Source organism: Piliocolobus tephrosceles, chromosome 6, assembly GCF_002776525.5.
Source record: "Piliocolobus tephrosceles isolate RC106 chromosome 6, ASM277652v3, whole genome shotgun sequence".
Classification (NCBI taxonomy): Eukaryota; Metazoa; Chordata; class Mammalia; order Primates; family Cercopithecidae; genus Piliocolobus; species Piliocolobus tephrosceles.
The window spans coordinates 94323180-94344364 of record NC_045439.1 but is presented as its reverse complement, the minus strand read 5'-3'; the positions used below and the strand labels follow the sequence as shown (position 1 = coordinate 94344364).

General features: G+C 43.6%; 2 protein-coding genes across 5 annotated transcripts in view; one reads left to right on the top strand and one right to left on the bottom strand.

Moving 5' to 3' along the window:
* Positions 1-10244, bottom strand: part of FSD2 (fibronectin type III and SPRY domain containing 2) — a 54853-nt gene extending 44609 nt beyond the window's left edge. The window contains exon 1 of one of the 4 annotated variants that reach the window (XM_023194296.2): positions 10078-10244. The gene's annotated coding sequence lies outside the window, so the exon portion shown is untranslated. Of the gene's footprint in view, positions 1-290; positions 1009-1408; positions 1761-4884; positions 5334-10077 lie in introns of those variants that run through there. The other 3 variants (XM_023194293.1, XM_023194294.1, XM_023194295.1) reach the window with 3 other exon arrangements.
* Positions 10244-21185, top strand: part of WHAMM (WASP homolog associated with actin, golgi membranes and microtubules) — a 31595-nt gene continuing 20653 nt past the window's right edge. Inside the window, exons 1-5 of the mRNA XM_023194292.2 lie at positions 10244-10849; positions 13765-13938; positions 17334-17484; positions 18537-18706; positions 19952-20117. Of these exons, the coding sequence (XP_023050060.1) occupies positions 10244-10849; positions 13765-13938; positions 17334-17484; positions 18537-18706; positions 19952-20117 (1267 nt within the window). The remainder of the gene's footprint in view (positions 10850-13764; positions 13939-17333; positions 17485-18536; positions 18707-19951; positions 20118-21185) is intronic.

The window sequence follows — 21185 nt, the reverse complement described above, 5'->3', positions numbered from 1 at the left end:
CTTTTCTTTGCTGCTGTGTCTGGTGATCTCTCTTGATTTCTATCCTGGGAGATTACAAGAACCCAGGATGCTGGTAACACTTTGATCCAAGAATAGGAGGTTCTGGATCCCAGTGATGGAACTGTGTCCTGCTCTTAACCTGGAGGGGCCCTTAGCCACTTCAACTGGGGCTCCGTACCAAATATCACTCCCCCAGTTACTCATGGCTACACCTCGCCTTGGAAATCCCTCACATTTTCCTCCATGTGCTCACCCTGGCTTTCTGACAAGACAAAAACATAAGAACCAACCAGCCTTCTCTGATGGTAGAGGGTTTGGGGAGGTGGGATGTGGAAGTGTCACTACATGGACTCAGCCCTGGTGAGCCCCTGGGAACCTTCTCTCTTCTCCTCTTCACTCTGAAGTATCCATGGGTTGCTGTTTTTCTAGGTACTCTATCAGCACCACACAGAGAAGTCGACTTCCAGCAGCCATTAGGTGATAAAGATGCTGCTATCCTAACCCAATGCCATGTATGTTATTGGTTTCAGAGATCTGGATCCTCATAAGGAAACCTTGCTCCTGAGACTCTAAGACTTGGGAACATCGCTCTTGGAGTTCTCCCACTCTCCAGTGCTCCAAAACTCTTCACATGGAAGACAGTGGTAAATATCACTTCGGTAACACCTGCTGAGGCTGAGATACCATCACCACGCAGGATTAAGGCACACAATGCACCAGCTCCACCAGGTCTTGGTCCATGCCACCTGGGACCACAAACAGGATCAGGTCCACCCCCTAGATGGAGAGAAGGATGAGTGGACATAGGTTTCCAGAGGCAGCATCGCAAAGCCAGTGGTTTCTAGGCACCAGGGCCAGTGTTTTGCCTCCAGAGCATCTATGATTTATGAAGACTCCAGAATTGGGTTTTCTTTATGGAGAGGTTACTACTAAGAAACCTGTCCACCATTAGGCCCTGGCTGGGGCAGTCCTAGTTCATCCTCACTAATGCAGCCAGCCTATACACAGAGCTGGAGAAGTATGGCTTCAAGTGAACTAGGGCACAACTTTTTCTCACACTGAATCTGCGTCCCAGCAAAATCAGCACTGAGCTGTACTGGCAAGCCCCCCCGCCTCCATACATACCAGACCCAAGGGATTGCTAGCTCTTGCTGGGTATCATGCACATTGCCTGCACTTTAGCCCATGTTTCCCTCTGATGGTTCACAAGGTCAAAGCTCCCTTCCAGCTACAGAAACACCACTTTGCCTCCTCTCTCATCCTGAATCCCTTATTGTAGTGGATGAATCTCAACAAAGCAATCAGAGCCTTCTACCCTAAGAGGCTCTGAATTCTGCCTTCACACTCCTGTATGTCGGATTGCCCAGCTAATCAGAATTACCCACATTGCATGGAAATAATATCTTACCATTAACAGCTGGGTTGAGCTCTTACTTGGCATCATGGGGGAGAAAGAGGAAGAGAATGAAGCTAAGCACAAGTATCTCCGGAAATAGAACCTGACAGGATGGGAGGGTCATGCTTCTTCTCCAGGGGCCTCTTATCAGCCAGCAACAGCAGCAGCAGGTGTCCCAAGCTTAGAAGCAGTTCCTCATCTCTACTCCACTGGGACTCCTGGTTGCTGCCTCTGCTCCTGGGTGTTATAGATTCTACCTGGTCATGGCAGAGTTAGATGTCCTGAAGCCAGTGTGTTATGGGGCAACATGGAATGACCTGGAAAGTCTGCACCCATGCAGAGGACATCTGGAGAAGCCCTAGGTCCTTCTGTGACCCTGGCTAACCTTACCACATGCATGGTCTGTGGTGTTGGGCATCATTCATTGCCCCAGCTCTGAATGTTCATGGGGTTGGTGAGGTGTGAATTCAAGAGAATGGGACCAGGCTAGGCGCTGGGGGTACAATGGATGACATACAGTTCCTGGTCTCAAGGAGGCTCCAGACAAGTGAATAAGGGATTATTATCCCATCTGGGGCTATGCACGACTTCTCAGAGATGCCACTTTCCCTCTTTCCTGGGACCCCAGAGTACTTCTCCTTCCTAAAGCACAGATTTTAGGAGGACCAAAATCCCACTATTTCCCTCTGAGGCTCTAAATCTTGCTTGAAACCCTCCTGTCTCTACAGTCTGCTGACTGTGCACCATGGTTCTTCCTCAGGGGTGTCCCTGCCCAGGATAACAGCAAAACTCATACAGCATACATTGCTTTGCTCAGGCAGAAGTGGTACATCTGCATGTCCTGCATTCTGAGGACTCCATTACTGGCAAGTCCCAACTCTCCTGGGCACCAGGGACCCCCCCACCCCATGCCATAGCTCTATACTCCCCAAGCAGCCCCACCTTCCCTAGCAGTCACCCCCTGTTCCTTCTGGCCACTCTCAGGGTCTTCCACGTGAGACTCATCCTAGGCCCTGGCTCAGGCTGTCCTGCCTGCTGAGAGCTTCCCACTCTTCCCTGTCTCACCACTGCTTCTTAAACCCCTACTCATCCAACATGGCCCTCCATGAAGGCCACTTGCATTGCTACTATCCATGAGTGACAGCATGACACCCACCCCCTCCAGCACCAAACCAGAGACCAGAAGCTCATCTTTGACACCCCCAATCTAATGAATAATCAATTCATGCTGATTTTGACTCTACTTCTTGAATCTCTAGGTAATATCCCTTTTCCTGTCCCTCCTCCCCCCTCCCCAAGACCACTGCCTTCTGGATTTAGACAGTCCTGTGTTTGCATTGTTTCTGCCACATCCTGGAAGTATGACTTCAGGAAAAACATCTCTCTAGGCCTCATTTTAATGGACTATAAAACAGCTCTATTAACACTTTCTACCTCATAAGGTTGGCATTTAGACGAAATAACATAATGTACTTTATACATAATGCATGGCTTAAAGTAAGTCCTCAATAAGTGTTAGCTGCTGTTATTGCTATTGTTCTTACTATAATTACCATCATTCGTACCTTAGTATCTCCCACCTGGGCTACAAGCCTTCTACCTGGTCACTCATGGAGAGTGACCACAGCAGTGTGGAATCATCCGTGGCCACTGTGGGAATATTTGTCCCTTGAAAACAGCTGATGATGAAAGAAGGCACCAAAGCAGAACAGCCTCATAACCATGCACAGACATCTGCTATGAGATCATTCCTCTCCCTATAGTAAGAGTTTCCAAGGGGCCCAGGCAGAGATGTGGTATTCTAGGGATGGAGGTCCCTTGGAGAGCATCGAATTCAATTTCCTGATTTTATTCAGCAGGTCATGGATGTTTAAAAAAATTCCTGATTTTAGGATGGCAAAACTGAGTTCTTGTGAGGATAAATGGCTTGCTTATAGCCAATTTTCTTTTACAAAAATTTATCTGGGCTACTCTGTATTTAGCCCTGTGCTTGAATCCAAGCTTTTCAGCTGACACACAACCAGTCAGGGGAAGAGCTTGGATTCAAACCCAGGTTTCCACTAAATCACACCATCTCCAGACAGAGGAGCAGTTCACTAAAGATAATGCTTACATTCCCATGTGCTACCCAAAGGGAAATAGCCAGGATTCTGTATGACCAATAAATCATCATGAGAAATTCTTTCAACCAGAAGCTGGAATGTGAAACACCAAGTTGAACTGTCAGAAAGACACAAGCAAGAAGACTGGAAAACATTTAGTACAAATACAAATAAGAACACTATTATTTCAAGCTTTCAAGCTGGCAGTTGCCCTTTGAACACATAACACAAACTGGTCTCAACACGAACTTGCTCAGTGTCAAAGTAGGAATTTTGCAACACACCCTACAGTTAACACTCACTTTTCCCCTCAACACCTAGACTCTTAACAGAATCAGGATTTGGGGAGAAAGGAAGGTTGACAATAAATTGTCATTTTATAAATGGTGAAACTAAAGCTTAGAGAAGTAAAGTAATAAGTCACAGTCCATTATAAATGTCTGGATACCCTTTCCTCTATGCCATAGGGAAGCAATTTAAAAAAATTAAAAAGATGTTTACCTAAGGCTTATATGGGAGGTGTATCCCTGTGCATTACTTAGAAAAGTCCCCCCAGAATGTTTTTTATTTTTCTTTTTTAGAGACAGGGTCTCGCTATGTTGCCCAGACTGGTCTTGAACTCCTGGGCTCATGCAATCTGCCACCTCACTTGGCTTGTTTATTAACCTTTTATGGGTCATGAGCACATCTCCTGAATCTACTGAAACCTGTGAATTCTCTTCCCAGAAGTGATTCCATAAGGGCAGGAACATAACTTTACATATAATTTTAGCTCACCCATGTAGCCCTTGGCAATTCCTGAGCCACAGCAACGAAAGAAAACTTGCCTTAAAGTGTTACAGTGATATGAAATGATTCAAATCGGCTTTGCAGACACTGCCCAAACCTGAAAACTTTCTATAGGAGGAGGCTGTATGCATAACAAGTGAAAAATAATTATGATGCTGTTTTTTAGTATTTGAATCAATGCATGAAGTTATTATTTGTCAGTATGTACATGCAGGTTAAATAAAATGTATTTACAACGCAATGGTATAGCCAGATGATATTCAACATTTATATTTCCAAGCTGTTCTAGCAAATGGTTCTAGCAAATGGGCCCCAGCACTACAGATATCCTAAAGACACATTACAAGAATCACCAGCCCGTCTGCCTTCATCAGAGCCTCTCACATCCTGTCCCAACATCATGTTCAGTTAACGCGAATTCTTACTTTAAGAAGGCACAGAAAACATTTACACTGTTTATTGTAATTTAAACATCTGCAATTTACCATGATATCTCTTCCCACCTACAGGAAATATATTGCATTAATATTGCAGCATTAAGTTGAGTTTCTAATAATATAATTTGCATGGGAAGAATATGACTACCCCAAAACTTGCCTGCTAAGCGTCCATAAATGCTTCCTTTAACTCAGAGGACCTGGAGTTCTGCTAGAAAATTGAATCCGTGTTCAGCAGGCTTTCCTTCCTGGTGACCTCTGCATGCCCCACAGGCTACCCCTGCCTATTTTACACCAGAGTTCCGCAAGTGAGGCACTAAAGCTGGATGGTAACACGAGCTGGCTATAGCTGCAAATAGCAACAGGCCTGCCATGAGTGAAGGTCCAAATATAGACTTGCTGTGGCTGAGTTGCCACTTCTTACTACTCAAGTATCACCAGGAGAGGTCACATGCTGTGCTCTGAGTTACTTCCTGTGCTGTGAGGGCTTTTAGACTTGTGGCTCTACCATGGGTCTCAGATGGCTGGTCATGTGGAGAGGGCTGAGGACTGTCATGGCAAGGCCAGGAAGGAGATTCTTTTTTGAGACGGAATCTTGCTCTGTTGCCCAGGCTGGAGTGCAACGGCACGATCTTGGCTCACTGCAACCTCTGCCTCCCGAGTTCAAGCGATTCTTCTGCCTCAGCCTCCTGAGTAGCTGGGATTACAGGCACCTGCCACCACGCCTGGCTAATTTTTGTATTTTTAGTAGAGACGGGGTTTCACCATACTGGCCAGGCTGGTCTCGAACTCCTGACCTCATGATCTGCCCACCTCAGCCTCCAAAAGTGCTGAGATTACAGGGGTAAGCCACCACACCGGGCCTGGAAGGAGATTCTTGAGAGCCCTTGGGCTGTGCGCCTTCCACCAGGGCTTTCCTGGGGGCTTCTTCCAAAGTGTTCTGGGTAAGCACAGCTCTGGAGGCAATCAAATGCAACTTTATTTTTTTCTCCCAATATTCCTTTAAACTGTACTCCAGGTGGGAATTATTGCCCTCTTTGGATGAAAATCCAGCAGACCCAATGACTTTCTTCTCCCTCTTAGGTGACACATAGTCCTAAGGTCACTTGAAGTCAGCATCTCAAATTCAGGAATTGAATGTCCAGTTCAATACATTAATCAAAAAGCCAAACCTGGTTTAGCCAGTGTTAAATCTTCTCCCTTTCCCAGAGTGGGCCTCTTTAGCAGGAAGCCTGCCCTGGAAAAGGAAGCATGGAGTTGGCCTCTCCTCCCCACATTCCTCCCAGAGATGCTGGTTTAGAAGCCAGGGCAGGAGGGCTGAAGCCATAAGATGGCTTCTATTTGAGTAGACATCAGAGTGGGTACCAGCCTCAGGCTCTCTGGGCCTGGAGTATGCTTAGCTCTGACTCTCTCATGGGGAATCTCTGGGGATTCCCACTGTGGGGCCAGGATTCCCATCACTTGATTCCCCTCCCTTGACTGAAGCTATTCCCATTATTGGAGTGCAGCAGTTTGAGACTGGCCTTGGCAACATGGGGAGACCCCCATGTCCACAAATAAAAAAATTAGCTGTAAGTGTTGGGGCATACCTGTAGTCCCAGCTGCTTGGGAGGCTGAGGAGGGAGGATTGCTTGAACCTGAGAGGTCAAGGCTACAGCAAGCCCTGATGACACCACTGGACTTCAGTCTGGTGACAGAGAAAGACCTGTCTCAAAAATTAAAAACAATCATGTGGAGCTAGGTATGGCAGTTCATGCCTATAGTCCCAGCTACTTCAGAAGCTAAGGAAGGAGGATCTCTTGAGCCTAGTAGTTTGAGGCTGCAGTGAGCTGTGACTGCGTCACTGTACTCCAGTCTGGTGACAGAGACCCTGCCTCTTAAAAAACATAATAATACTAATGATAATGTGGATACCTGTTTTTTAAATGTAGGAAATGCCATTAGATATTTTTAAGTGGGCTGTGCCTGTAAGGCTTATTTGAACCCTTTCACATCACTGTATAGCTAACACTTTAAAGCAAGTTTTCTTTATCTATGGCTCAGGAATTGCCAGGGGCTACATGAATGAGTTTCTATAATTATATGCAAAATTATGTTTGTGTCCTTATGGAATCACTTCTGGGAAGAGAACTCACAGGTTTCAATAGATTCTCAGAGGTGCTCATGAACCATAAAAGGTTAAAAAACATTTTTGGGGCACTTTTCTAATTAAATCACAGGACACACTTCCCATATATGCCTTAAGCAAACTTTCTCTTTTTTTTACTTGCCACGGTATGGCATAGAGATGGGACTATCCAGCCAATACATTCATTATGGACTGTGATTGATTATTTCTCTAAGCTTTAGTTTCATAATTTATAAAATTACAATTTATTGTTACTATTCTTTTCTTCCGAAATTCTGATTCTGTTAAGAAATTGAAAGAGTCTAGGTGTTGAGGGAAAAAGAAAGTGTTAACTGTGGGGTGTGTTGCAAAACTCCTATTTTGATGCTGAGCTCACAGACCAGTGTAACAGTGTAATCTCTCTCTCTCTTCTCTCTCTCTCACACACACAAACACACACACACACACACACACACACACACACAGTGTAGTAGTCAGAGTTGTCCAAAGAAACAGAACCAATAGAATGTATACATATATGGAAACAGATTTATCATAAGGAATTGACTCATGTAATTATGAAGACCAAAAAGTCCCAAGATCTGCAGTTAGCAAGCGGAAGATCCAGGAGAGCCAATGGTGTGGTTCTAGTCCAAAGGCCAGCAGGCTCAAGACCCTGGAGAGCCAATGTTTCCATTTGAGTTGGAAGGCAGGAAAAAAACCCATATCCCCACTTGAAGGCAGTTAAGCAGGAAGAATTCTCTCTTATTCAAGCTTTTTGTTCTATTCAGACCTTCAATTGTTTGGATGAGGCCCACTCACACGAGGGAGGGCAACCGGTTTTACTCAGCCTACTGACTCAAAGGTTAACCTCATCCAGAAACACTATCATGCACACACCCAGAATAATGTTTGACTAAACACCTGGTGGCCCAATCAAGTTGACACATTAAAATTAACCGGCCGGGTGTGGTGGCTCACGCCTGTAATCCCAGCACTTTGGGAGGCTGAGGCGGGTGGATCACTAGGTCAGGAGATCAAGACCATCCTGGCTAACACTGTGAAACCCTGTCTCTACTAAAAATACAAAAAATCAGCCGGATGTGGTGGCGGGCACCTGTAGTCCCAGCTACTCGGGAGGCTGAGCCAGGAGAATGGCGTGAACCTGGGAGACGGAGCTTGCAGTGAGCCGAGATCGTGCCACTGTACTCCAGCCTGGGTGACACAGCGAGACTCTGTCTCAAAAAAAAAAAAAAAAAAATTAACCATCATACATATATATACATATGCTATAGACAGTTTATATTCCCCTAAAATTCCCATGTTGAACCTAAATCCCCAATGTGATGATATTTGGAAATGCAGCCTTTGGGAGGTGACTAGCTCATGAAGGCAAGCCCTCATGAATAAAATTAGTGCCGTTACACTGGGGGTCCCAGAGAGCTCTGCCATGTGAAAACTCAGTAAGAATACAGGTATCTATGAACCAAGAAGCAGGTCCTTCCTTACCAGATACTGAATCTGCTAGTACTTTAATCTTGGACTTTCCAGCCTCCAGAACTATGAGAAATAAATGTTTGTTGTTTATAAGCCACCCACTCAATGGTATTCTGTTATAGCAGCCTGAATGGATTAAGACATATATTAATATACATAGAGAGCATAATTTTCTTTTTTCTTTTCTTTTCTTTCTTTCTTTCTTTCTTTTTTTTTTTTTTTTTGTATTTTTAAGTAGAGACGGGGTTTGGCCATGTTGGCCAGGCTGGTCTCGAACTCCTGACTTCAAGTGATCCGCCCACCTCGGCCTCTAAAAGTGCTGGGATTACAGGTGTGAGCCACTGCACCCAGCCACCCACGACACTTTATAATGAGAAAGATTGACAATTTCCTCTTGAAAAACCAAATAGATTAGAAAACTAATAGAAATGACAACACAGTATAAAACAGACAGTAAAAAGATATAATGTGAGGAATATACAAGAAAGATATTTAAAACAGACTGTTAAAAATCATAAGTAAATCATATTAGTTAAAATAGTATATTAAAAGTAGGGGAAAATCAATCACTTCAGTTAAAAGGTTATCTCTCCAAGAAGACTGAGTGACTGAGTCCCAGGGCCCAATCCCCAACCCTCACACTTGCAGCAGGCATAAAAGGGGAGGGACCTTCAGACAAAGGCATCTTTCCACCTTCAAGTTGCATTCCACAGAGGTTCCTAGATTTCTTGAGGTCATTTTCAAGGCAGAGAGATGCCCTAACTAGAGCTTTAGCTTGGCCCTGATGTTTTTGTTTGCTTATTGTTTACCCTTGAGGATAACAGCAAGTACAAAATCTGATTCCAGTTTTTCCCAGCTCAAAACCTTCACACACGCTTTCACTTGTTCCCGAATCAACACCCCACAGGCCTTGCTTCGGCAAAGGGCTCCTGATCCCAGCTTCCTGGCATCTGCCTCCTTTCCTCCCCCCATTACCACCACCTGTCTCAGTGCACTCCCAGGATGGGAGCGGACATGGACTGTATTTCTCAGTCTACACTGCACATTTCCTAGGCAGAGAGTAGGGCCATCTTGGTACTTGGTGCAAGAACAGATCTAGCTCCACCCTGACATGTAAACTGGATTTCCTGATATCTCCTTAAAGAGGCCTTCAGTAGCCAGGTGGTCATGTCGAGCCCGAGTGTCGGTGTATCTTAAGTTTGTCTGGGCCTCCGTTTCCTTAACTCTAAAGTGAAGAGTTAGAACACAGATTGTATTTAAACACCCTGGTTGGGAGCTGCAGTGCCCTGAATTCCTCCTCTAACTCCACCCCCTCAATACTGACACACAGCCGACACTCAATAAAAGTTTGTTGAATTGACAAAAATAAATTTGTGGCTTCTTGCCCAGTACTTGACACTTAGAGGCCCTCAATAAATGACTATCAAGTTTATGTTTCATTTCCCCAGCACATTTGTGACATTCTCAAGGGCGGGAACCATGTACTCAACAGGGCCCTGATGATAGAAAAGGAAATCAGCTTGGTCCCTGGGAGACTAAGACAACAACAACTCGCCGATTCAACAGATATTTTTCCAACGTCCTTAGGTATTGGGTGGAAAAGGTGAGGCAAGAGCTGTATTTCCTAGACTCCTGAACGGGTTGCGAGATGATTGACTCCTGAGGGAGACCTTCTCACCTTTTCATTGGTTGTCGCTGGCCCTGTCGTCTATCACCCAACCAACCCCGAACACCTCTTGTAAGCCCCACCTCCGGGTCAGCCAATTAGAAGTGCCGGGGGCCAGGGCGCTACTGGGTCACTGACGCGGTTTCGATTCCAGTGAAAAATGCTCTGGTTCGGACTGTCCAGTGACAGGCGGTGCGAGGAGGCCAGGCCCTCGCCCGCCGAGCCCTAGGGCCGCTGCCGCCGACAGCCATGGAAGACGAGCAACCCGACAGCTTAGAAGGCTGGGTGCCTGTCCGGGAGGGCCTCTTCGCCGAGCCCGAGAGGCACCGGCTGCGCTTCCTGGTGGCTTGGAACGGCGCGGAGGGCAAGTTCGCTGTGACTTGTCACGACCGCACCGCGCAGCAGCGACGGCGGCGCGAGGGGGCCCGGCTGGGGCCCGAGCCCAAACCCGAGGCAGCCGTGTCCCCGCCCAGCTGGGCCGGCCTGCTCTCGGCCGCTGGGCTCCGCGGCGCGCACCGGCAGCTAGCGGCGCTGTGGCCGCCTCTGGAGCGCTGCTTCCCGCGGCTGCCGCCGGAGCTGGATGTGGGCGGCGGCGGCGGGGCCTGGGGTCTGGGGCTCGGGCTGTGGGCTCTGCTGTGGCCGGCGCGCGCGGACCCCGGCGAGGCGGCGCTGCAGGAGCTGTGCGGGCAGCTGGAGCGCTACCTGGGCGCGGCGGCCGACGGCTGTGGCGGTGCCACAGTGCGCGACGCGCTCTTCCCGGCTGAGGGCTGCGCGGCCGACTGCGAGAGCCCGTGCGAGTTCCGGGAGCGGGCCTTGCGCGCGCGGTGGGTCGAGGCGGACGCGCGACTGCGCCAGGTAAGAGAGGCCGGGCCGCCGGCGTTCGTCCGCGCTTCCGTGGCCTGGGAACCTGTGGGAGGCTCCCCCGGCGCCGAGAGCCCTGGCTGACGGCTGACAGGGAGGAGCCGGCGGGCGGAGAAGGCCGCGGGCTCCCCGGTGCCCTCACCTGCGCTGGACCGCTGCGGGAAACCGGCGGTAGCTCCGGGAGGGCCTGCAGAGAGGACCAGCGAAGTTAGAGCCTAGTGTACTTGCAGCTCGGAGCTGGACTAGGCCCCCAACCTTTGCCCTGAAGATGCTGGCAGAGCAGGATGTTGCAACGGGAAATGCCAGAAATATTGCAAGCAAAACTGAAAACAACCCATCCATATAGGAAAGAATAACACGGACTAAATGTAAGCAATTCCAAGTCTGTGTATGAGGGAACGTCGCGAATGGGATAGAAGAAATGGCTTTTAGGAGATAGGGTGTTTTGTTTTAAGTAATACATACTTAGTCACATGGAAAGCCGGCAGAAAGTGAACTTTATTCATCAGTTTGAAATAACCGCATTAGTGCCCTTTTAAGCTTGAAAGAGGTAGTTTGAGAGAGAGTAATTATTTGAGTGGTAAAGCTACTGAACCTAAGGGGATGGGGAAGTACAAGTTCATAGAAGGGTTTAGGAGAAAATATGCCTTCTAAATCCACACCCACAGTTTACTAAGGAGAGTCAGGCTGGAGTCTCGGCTCACTGCTGTTATTAACCAGAATGGTTTTTTTCTGTGCATTCTTTTGAGGAAGGGGAGGTGAAGAGAAGAATTCAGCCTAAGCTAAATATAGAATAAGCTTTCTAAATTAAAATGATTTTATAAAAGGAGCTCATTAGTGGGGTCATTTTGTACTGTGGGTTTTATGTGTAAATATCTACACACCCACTTCTCATGTGTTGATTTCACTTTATGAGGAAGCCACAGGGGAGTTTCAGGCCAGTCAGCGTTTGATCTTCAACTTTATCATTTTCACCTTAGGATATGAGGTGAAACCCACAGGGGAGTTTCAAAAATGGTATCATTTTGAATCGGATTTGTTTTTTTACACACTCGGTTTCCCATAGAGATAGGTGGTTTCTCCTTAAAATCGAACATTTATATGATGTATTTTACTGTAGTTACTATCAGAAAAGTTATAGTTTTCCCAAATTTAAGTTTCACTCTGGGGTACTATAGCATGAATGTAGTTCATACTGTTGAGCTAGCTGTTCACATTAGTGTAGTTCACATATTTATTTGGAACTTAAAAATGGGTTGGGAGGGGAAGCTTCAATTCAAAACATGTCCAAATATATAATTTTAATATTTACTTTATATTTAGAATAGAAAAGCAATTGATTATAGAATTAGATCAATTGCTAGTATTGCTAGGATATATAAAATGAAGCTGAATGTTTTAACTCTGGAATTTTTCTGAGTAGTCTAAGAAATAAGGCTGAAGTGCATCACTTGCCTTAAGTTTACTTTTGCGTGTGTGTTTTAATTTTGTGCAGCGAGGCTTTCACTTAAAAAAAAAAATAATATTACCTGGATAAAAAACTACAGCTGAAAGTAGATCACTTTATCCTCAAGCAGAAGGATGGAAATAGAAGAATTTAAGAATGTATTAGTTGAAAAAAATCCATATTATTTTATTTTATTTCTCTTGTGGGAGTAAAATAATTTCCTACCAAGTGAGTCCACCTAGATTATACACTGTTCAGTTTATTTTCTGCCTTGCCCCAGAAGCTGTAACCAGCAGATACTGGAACCACAGTTGAGGCTCTGTAAATGAGTTCACTGCTAAGGGCTTAATGGGACTATTAACCTGGGACATGAAGAGAAACAACATGCTGAAGTACTTGGAGACAGCTCTGTAATATTTTATGAGTTCTTTTTTTTTTTTGGGACGGAGTCTTGCACTGTCACCCAGGTTGGAGTGCAGTGACGCCATCTTGGCTCACTGCAAGCTCCACCTCCTGGGTTCATGCTGTTCTCCTGCCTCAGCCTCCCGAGTAGCTGGGACTACAGGTGCCCGCCACCACGCCCGGCTAATTTTTTGTATTTTTAGTATAGACAGGGTTTCACTGTGTTAGCCAGGATGGTCTCGATCTCCTGACCTCGTGATCTGCCCGCCTTGGCCTCCCAAAGTGCTGGTATTACAGGCGTGAGCCACCAGGCGTGGCCCTTAATGAGCTTTTAAAAAGGAATACAGCCTCACAAAACCTTTACAGTCAGAAAAGTCAAATGAAAAAATATCCACAACCTCAAACCTTCTTTTGGGTCCTTTCCGCTGCATACTTAGCGCATAGTTGAGATTAAGTTTTGCACTCTGCCTCTCCATTTAATATTATAAAAGTCTCCTTTTTCTTTTTTTGAAATGGAGTTTTGTTCTTGTTGCCCAAGCTGCAGTGTAATGGCGCTATCTCTGCTCACCTCAACCTCCGCCTCCCAGGTTCAAGCGATTCTCCTGCCTCAGCCTCCTCAGTAGCTCGGATTACAGGCATGCGCCACCGTGCCCAGCTAATTCTGTATTTTTAGTACAGACGGGGTTTCTCCATGTTAGTCAGTCTGGTCTTGAAGTCCTGACCTCAAGTGATCCACCCACCTCAGCCTTCCAAAGTGCTGGGATTACAGGCGTGAGCCACTGTGCCTGGCCAAAAGTCTCCATATTATTAAACAGTCTTCAGAAGCACAGTGCTGAATGACTACAGTAATAATATTCTGCCATGGATATATCATACTTTACTTAACCATTCTTGTTTTATTGGGCATTTTTGATGGAGGAGGATAACATTTTCCTATTTAATCAATATTTAAAATTGATATATTAAAAGTTGAGAACATGAAGGTTTCTTTAGTTTAGTTTGTTGGGTATGTATTAAATATACTGTCCTGATTCGAGCTTTATTCACATTTGCTTTCTAGGTTATTCAAGGACATGGAAAAGCCAACACCATGGTAGCATTAATGAAACTGTACCAAGAGGAAGATGAAGCATACCAGGAATTAGTTACTGTGGCAACCATGTTCTTCCAGTACTTATTGCAACCATTTAGGGCTATGCGAGAAGTTGCAACTTTATGTAAGCTTGATATTTTGGTATGTTTTTTTTTTTTAATTTTTATTTTATCAGATTCACATTTGTCATATATTATTTCCTTATTTATACTTAATGTTCAGTTGCTTTTTGTTTGGGTTTGCCCTTATATTTATTTATTTACTTATTTATTGATAGAGATGAGGTTTTGCCATGTTTCTCAGGTTGGTTTCGAACTCCTGAGCTCAAGCAGTCTGCCCACCTCGGCCTCCCAAAGCATAGCATTACAGGTGTAAGCCACTATGCCTAGTTCACCCTTATGTTTAAATATTGAATTTATATTTAACATTGATAGAAAATGAAGACATTTACGTTGGTCATCTTAATAGCTTAAGATTCCTACAGATTTGAAAGAGTTAAATGTTTTTTCTGGCAATGAATTTTTTTTTTTTTTTTTTGAGACAGGGTCTCCCTTTGTCAGCCAGGCTGGAGTGCAGTGGCATGATCTTGGCTCACTGCAGCCTCCTCTAGGTTCAAGCAGCTCTTCTGCCTCAGCGTCCTGAGTAGTTGGGATTACAGATGTGCACCACCATGCCCAGCTAATTTCTTTTGTATTTTTAGTAGAGATGGGGTTTCACCATGTTGGCCAGGCTGGTCTTGAACTCCTGATCTCAAGCGAGCCACCCGTCTCAGCCTCCCAAATTGCTGGGATTACAAGCATGAGCCACTGAGGCCGGCCTGATGAATTGTTTTTGATGTGATGTTTATTTGCTTCAGCTTGTTTTCCTCTAAGGACTCATGCAGATTTCTTAAAATAGGATGAAAATTTAAATAGCAGGACCCTAGATTGTAATTCAGTAACTTAAATTTTAGTAAATGCTGTTATTGCTCTTGCTTCATTGAGCCATCAGACAACCTTGTGACACCATTCAGAAAAGGCATTCTTATTCCATTGTTACAAACGAATCTAGAGTCCAGAGGAGTTAAATAGCTTGCCTTGGGTCTCAACAATGGGAATCAGAAGACACCTAAGAGGTCTCTTGATTTCTTCCCCCTGCACTGGGCCATCTTTCCACATATAATCTCATGACCCCTGCCAGATGATTGTACTATAAAAATAGTATCACATTTAGATGAAACTCATGCCACTCTAACCTGTGGATAAAGTTGTTCTGTTCATTATTTTGAAAGTCTATTATTTGGAGAGTCTACTTCTTGCATATATTTTTCCTTTTTTCTTTTTTGAGATAGAGTTTCGCTCTTGTTGCCCAGGCTGGAGTGCAATAGTGCAATATTGGCTTACCTCAACCTCTGCCTCCTGGATTCAAGTGATTCTCTTGCCTCAGCCTCCCGAGTAGCTGGGATTACAGGCGTGTGCCACCATGCCCAGCTAATTTTATGTTTTTTTAAGCAGAGACGGGGTTTCTTCACGTTGGTCAGGCTGGTCTCGAACTCCCGACCTCAGGTGATCTGTCTACCTCGGGCTCCCAAAGTGCCGGGATTACAGGTGTGAGCCACCATACCCTGCCTGTATTTTTGCTTTCTTTAAGTACAGCTGTTTTAAGATATCATTCACAGATTAAAGATGTATAATTCAGTGATTTTTAGTATATTCAAAGTTGTGCAATGATCATTACTATGTAATTTCAGGACATTTTCACCTCCAAAAGAAACCCTGTACCCATTAGTCACTCCAATCCCTGGGCAACCACCAATCTACTTTCTGTCTCTGTGGATTTCCCTACTCTGGACATAGGAACAGCATTATTCAATATGTGGTCCTTTCACTCATCTCAATGTTTTCAGGGCTAATCCATGTTGTAGCAAATATCAGGATTTCATTTCTTTTTATTGCTGAGTAATATTCATTGTGTGAATATATCACATTTTATTCATCAGTTGATGGACATTTGGGTTGTTTCCACTTTTTGGCTACTATGAATAATTCTGTGAATGTTTGTGTGTAAGTTTCTGTGTAGACATATGTTTTCATTGCTCTTGTGTACATACTGAGGAGTAAGATTGCTGGGTCCTATGATTACTCAATGTTTAACCTTTTGAAAGACTGCCAGATGGTTTTCCAAAGTGGTTGCATCATTTTATATTCCCAAAAGCAGTAAATGAGGGTTCCAATTTGTCCACATTATCACCAACACTTGTTATTGTGTGTCTCTTTGGTTACAGCCGTACTAGTGGGTGTGAAGTGGTATCTGGTTATGGCTTTGATTTGTAATTCCTTGTTGGCTAACTTGTACATATTTCTTATGCTTTGTAGAAGAGAAATTGCAAGTTGGATGACATAGCAGCACATGTCTTACTTCAGGCTGTTATAACAAAGTACCATAGATTAGTGGCTTATAAACAACAAAACTTTTTATCTGTTTTTTTTTTTTTTTTTTTTTCTTGAGACAGAGTCTCGCTCTGTCGCCCAGGCTGGAGTGCAGTGGCCGGATCTCAGCTCACTGCAAGCTCCGCCTCCCAGGTTCACGCCGTTCTCCTGCCTCAGCCTCCTGAGTAGCTGGGACCACAGGCGCCCGCCACCTCGCCCGGCTAGTTTTTTGTATTTTTTAGTAGAGACGGGGTTTCACCGGGTTAGCCAGGATGGTCTCGATCTCCTGACCTCGTGATCCGCCCGTTTCGGCCTCCCAAAGTGCTGGGATTACAGGCTTGAGCCACCGCGCCCGGCCACAAAACTTTTTTTCTCACAGTTCTGGAGGCTGGGTAGTCTAAGATCAAGGTGCTGGCAGATCCAATGTCTTGTGAAGGCCAGTTTCTTAATTTGTAGAGGACTGTCTTGCTGTGTCTTCATATGGTGAAGAGCAGAGAGAGAGAGAGATCCTGTGTCTCCTCTTCTTTTTATAAGGGCATGAATCCCATTCTTGAGGGCTCCACCTCATGACCTAATTACCTCCCAAAGGCCCCATCTTCAAATACCATCACACTGGAGATTTAGACTTCAACATATGCATTTTGGGGGGACCCAAACATTCAGTCCAATACCAGTACGTTATAAGCATGAATATACAGATATTTTCTTTTAGATGATTATATTACATATCCCTAAAAGAAGTAACAACAACAGCTAACACTTAAGTGCTGTGTTCCAGGCCCTATGCTGTGTGCTTGACAACACAGATCACTTATTTAAACAATTGTGTATTATTATTAATAGAGAGAAGCATAATTCGACAGCATTCCTCTCTAGAAAAAGTTATTCTAGGCATGTGAAGTGAAAGTAGGTTTTTTTTTCCCTTTATGCCCCAGAGTGTCCTTTTGTCTTCAGGTGGTGCTCAACTTAGAACCTTATTCATATGCAGTAAGGGACTGCTGAATGAATGAAAATTTAATTGACTGAGTAGTAGTATAGTTAATCCATGTGACCAATTTCCTTTCAATTTCCTAATGGCTCTACATAACTATTAGCTGTTACTAAGACAGTTTTCCCTTCTGTCTGTAGAAGTCCTTGGATGAGGATGACCTAGGTCCTAGAAGGGTAGTTGCCCTGGAGAAAGAAGCTGAAGAGTGGACCAGACGGGCTGAAGAAGCTGTTGTCTCTATTCAGGATATCACAGTGAATTATTTTAAGGAGACAGTAAAATCATTAGCAGGTGATAATTTAAAAAATGCTATACAAAGATACATGTAATTGATTGTCATTTTATTCAAATACCATTTGAGTCCTTCTTACTCACTAGGCACTATGTTTTCTCGGTGCCGAGAATTCAGTGTCAAGCATTAAGAGACATTGCACAGTCTGGTGAAGGGAGAGAAATCTTAATTATTCATTGAAGCACATGGAAAATGGTAGTGATAATAAATGGCACAAAGAAGAGAGACATGGGGCTCTGAGGGTCTGTGAGAGAGAAATTGGGCTTGATCAGGGTGGTGGTCACTGAAGGCCTCTGAGTAGTGGTGCTTGTCCCAGTATCTGAAGGGTAAATGGAAGATGAGAGAAAAGAAAAAGTGAGGAGTGTTCCAGGCAGAAGGAATAGCACTGGCAAATGTCCCCTGGCTTGAGGGAAGTTGGCAAGTAGGAGCTTAAAGAAAACCTGCGGGGCTGGATCACAGAGAGTGTAGGACAGTGTGGTGTGAGGGAAAATGCTGGCAAGACAGGCAGGGGTCAGACCATGCAGGGGCTTGTGGGCTGGGTGAAGGACTTTTTTTTAAGTCTTAAATAATTGTTGATAAAAACACCAAATAGGAAACAATGTCTATCAGTTTGTTAAGTTATGGTACATTCATAAAACAGAAAACTATGTAGCTGTTAAGCATGATTCTTGATTTTTTTTATGAGTGGCAAGAGTTTCTGATATATTGTGCAGAATCAACAAGATAATAAAGCAGAATGATGATCCTGGTTTTTTGGTCAAACTATCCATATAAGCCTGTCTGTCTAACTAGACATAGAAACAATATGGAAGCAAGTGTGCCAAAATATAAGAAGCAGTTGCCTCAACTAGGTGAGATCATGACTTATTATTGTCTTTTTAAAAATGGAATGCCTAAAATTTTATATCAATGGCCATGTATTATTTTTATAATAATAAAATTAATAAAACAATTTCTTTTAAAAAGGATGTTCTGCTGGTAGAATGGAGGTGTGATAAATGTTTCCCTTTTTAATGAGGTGTAATTATATTTTATTTTTATAATCCAACAGTAATGCGGAAAGAAATGGAACAGGATGCGAAGAGATTTGGCCAGGCTGCCTGGGCCACAGCAATTCCCAGGTTGGAAAAACTTAAGCTAATGCTAGCTCGAGAGACTCTGCAACTCATGAGAGCGAAAGAGTTGTGTTTAAATCACAAAAGAGCTGAAATTCAGGGAAAGGTAAGACAAAGATAAATGTAACTTTGTTTTAAAAATACACTTATTTTTTTAAAATTTTGTATAAATAAAGGATACAAGTGCAGTTTTGTTCCATGGATATATTGTGTGTGGTGAAGTTTGGGCTTTTAGTATAATCATCACCTGTATAATGTAATTGTACCCATTAAATATTTCTCATTCCCCTCCCACCCTCTTACTGTTCTGAGTCTCCAGTGTCTATTATTCCACACTGTCTGTCTATACACATTACTTAGCTCCCACTTATAAGTGAGACCATGTAGTAAAGCACACTTTTATTTTTAGATAGCACTTTTCTTTCCAGGCATCGTTAAAGAGCTGCTTTTCTTCACTTATTCCAACACCATCTTCTACGGAAGGTTAGACATAGTTTTCCTTTGGTTAAAATGTTTCAAAATACCATATTGTAGGATTCACTTTATAGTAACACTGAGCTCAGTATTGAAGTGGGTACTGTACTTGAAAATCAGTCCAGCAATGTTTTCAGTAGAACTTTAAAATAATCAAAGAGATACTTCACTGAAGGATCATAGTCACTTAAATTTTTTCCTATGATCTTATGACTTTAAAGCAGAAAACACTGTAAACACCTGTCTTAGTTGGTTCAGACTGCTATAACAAGATTAAATATCACAGATTGGGTGGCTTAAACAATGGCCATGTATTTCTCACAGTTCTGGAGGCTGGGAAGTCCAAGATCAAGGTGCCTGCAGATTCACTGTCCGGTGAAGATCTTCTTCCTGTCTGGTAGACAGCTGCCTTCTTAACTGAGTGCTCATATGCTCATATAGCCTTTCTTCTGTGTGTATGTTTAGAGAGAAAGAAGGTGATCCCTGTCTTTCTCTTCTAATAAGGGCACTAATCCCACGACGGAGGTGCTATCCTTTTGACATAATCTGAACTTAATTACTTCCAAAGGACCCACCTCCAAATAACATCACACTGGGAGTTAGAGTGTTAACATACGAAATTTGGGGGGACACCAATATGCAATACATAATAATACCTCATTGCCGTTTATGTTTCTCAAAACCTAAATGTTTTCCTCTGTTTCAAGGATGATATAAAGTATTTGCATCACTAGATGAAATGAAAGTATTTCTTTCCTATTTGCTTTTTTATATTTAGTGCTGAACAAGGAATAGAAAATAGCTATAATGCTTCTAAAGTTTGTTTTTAATATACTAATTTATTTTAACTTACTTTTCTTTTTTCTATGAAAATAAGATGGAAGATCTTCCAGAACAAGAAAAAAATATAAATGTTGTAGATGAATTAGAAATACAGTTTTATGAAATTCAGTTAGAACTATATGAAGTTAAATTTGAGATATTAAAAAATGAAGAAATACTGCTTACTACACAGTTGGACTCCCTTAAAAGACTTATAAAAGGTAAAATTTATATTTAAGTATATAGATTACAATGTTTAAATTATAAATTTAAGGAAATACCATATTATCAATTACTTTTTGTAAATTATAACATCTGAAAATTTCCTAAAGTTTTCCTTCAGTGGTTTAATTCAAATAATATATTCATTGTTAACACATAGCAAAACAAAGAAAGAAAAATGATTATTACCCTAATCCCATCATCTAGACATGCTTAGTGGTTGGCTGGGCACAGTGGCCCATGCCTATAATCCCAGCACTTTGGGAGGCTGAGGTGGGTGGATCATTTGAGGTTAGGAGTTCAGACTAGTCGGGCCAACATGGTGAAACCCCGTCTCTACTAAAAATACAAAAATAACTAAACCCTGTCTCCACTAAAAATACAAAGTCTGGTGTGGTGGCACGTGCCTGTAATCCCAGCTACTTGGGAGGCTGAGGCAGGAGAATGGCTTGAACCTGGGAGGCAGAAGTTTCAGCGAGCCAAGATTGTGCCATTCCACTCCAGCCTGGACGAGAGAGCAAGACTCCGTCTCAAAAAGGAAAAAAAAAAAAAAGAGAGACACTTAGTGGTAACAATTTGCTCTCTAACTTTGTAGATTTTAAAATATGCTGATATAGAAAAATACAAATTTTTAACCAAAACTAACCAAGTGCAGTAACATCTTTTTAAAAAATTTTTAGTTTTTTGGCCGGGCGCGGTGGCTCAAGCCTGTAATCCCAGCACTTTGGGAGGCCGAGACGGGCGGATCACGAGGTCAGGAGATCGAGACCATCCTGGCTAACACGGTGAAACCCCGTCTCTACTAAAAATACAAAAAACTAGCTGGGCGAGGTGGCGGGCGCCTGTAGTCCCAGCTACTCCGGAGGCTGAGGCAGGAGAATGGCGTAAACCCGGGAGGCGGAGCTTGCAGTGAGCTGAGATCTGGCCACTGCACTCCAGCTCGGGCGACAGAGCAAGACTCCGTCTCAAAAAAAAAAAAAAAAAAAAAAAATTTTTAGTTTTTATGGGTGCATACTAGATATATATATTTATGGGTTACATGAGATATTTTGACACAGGCATACAAT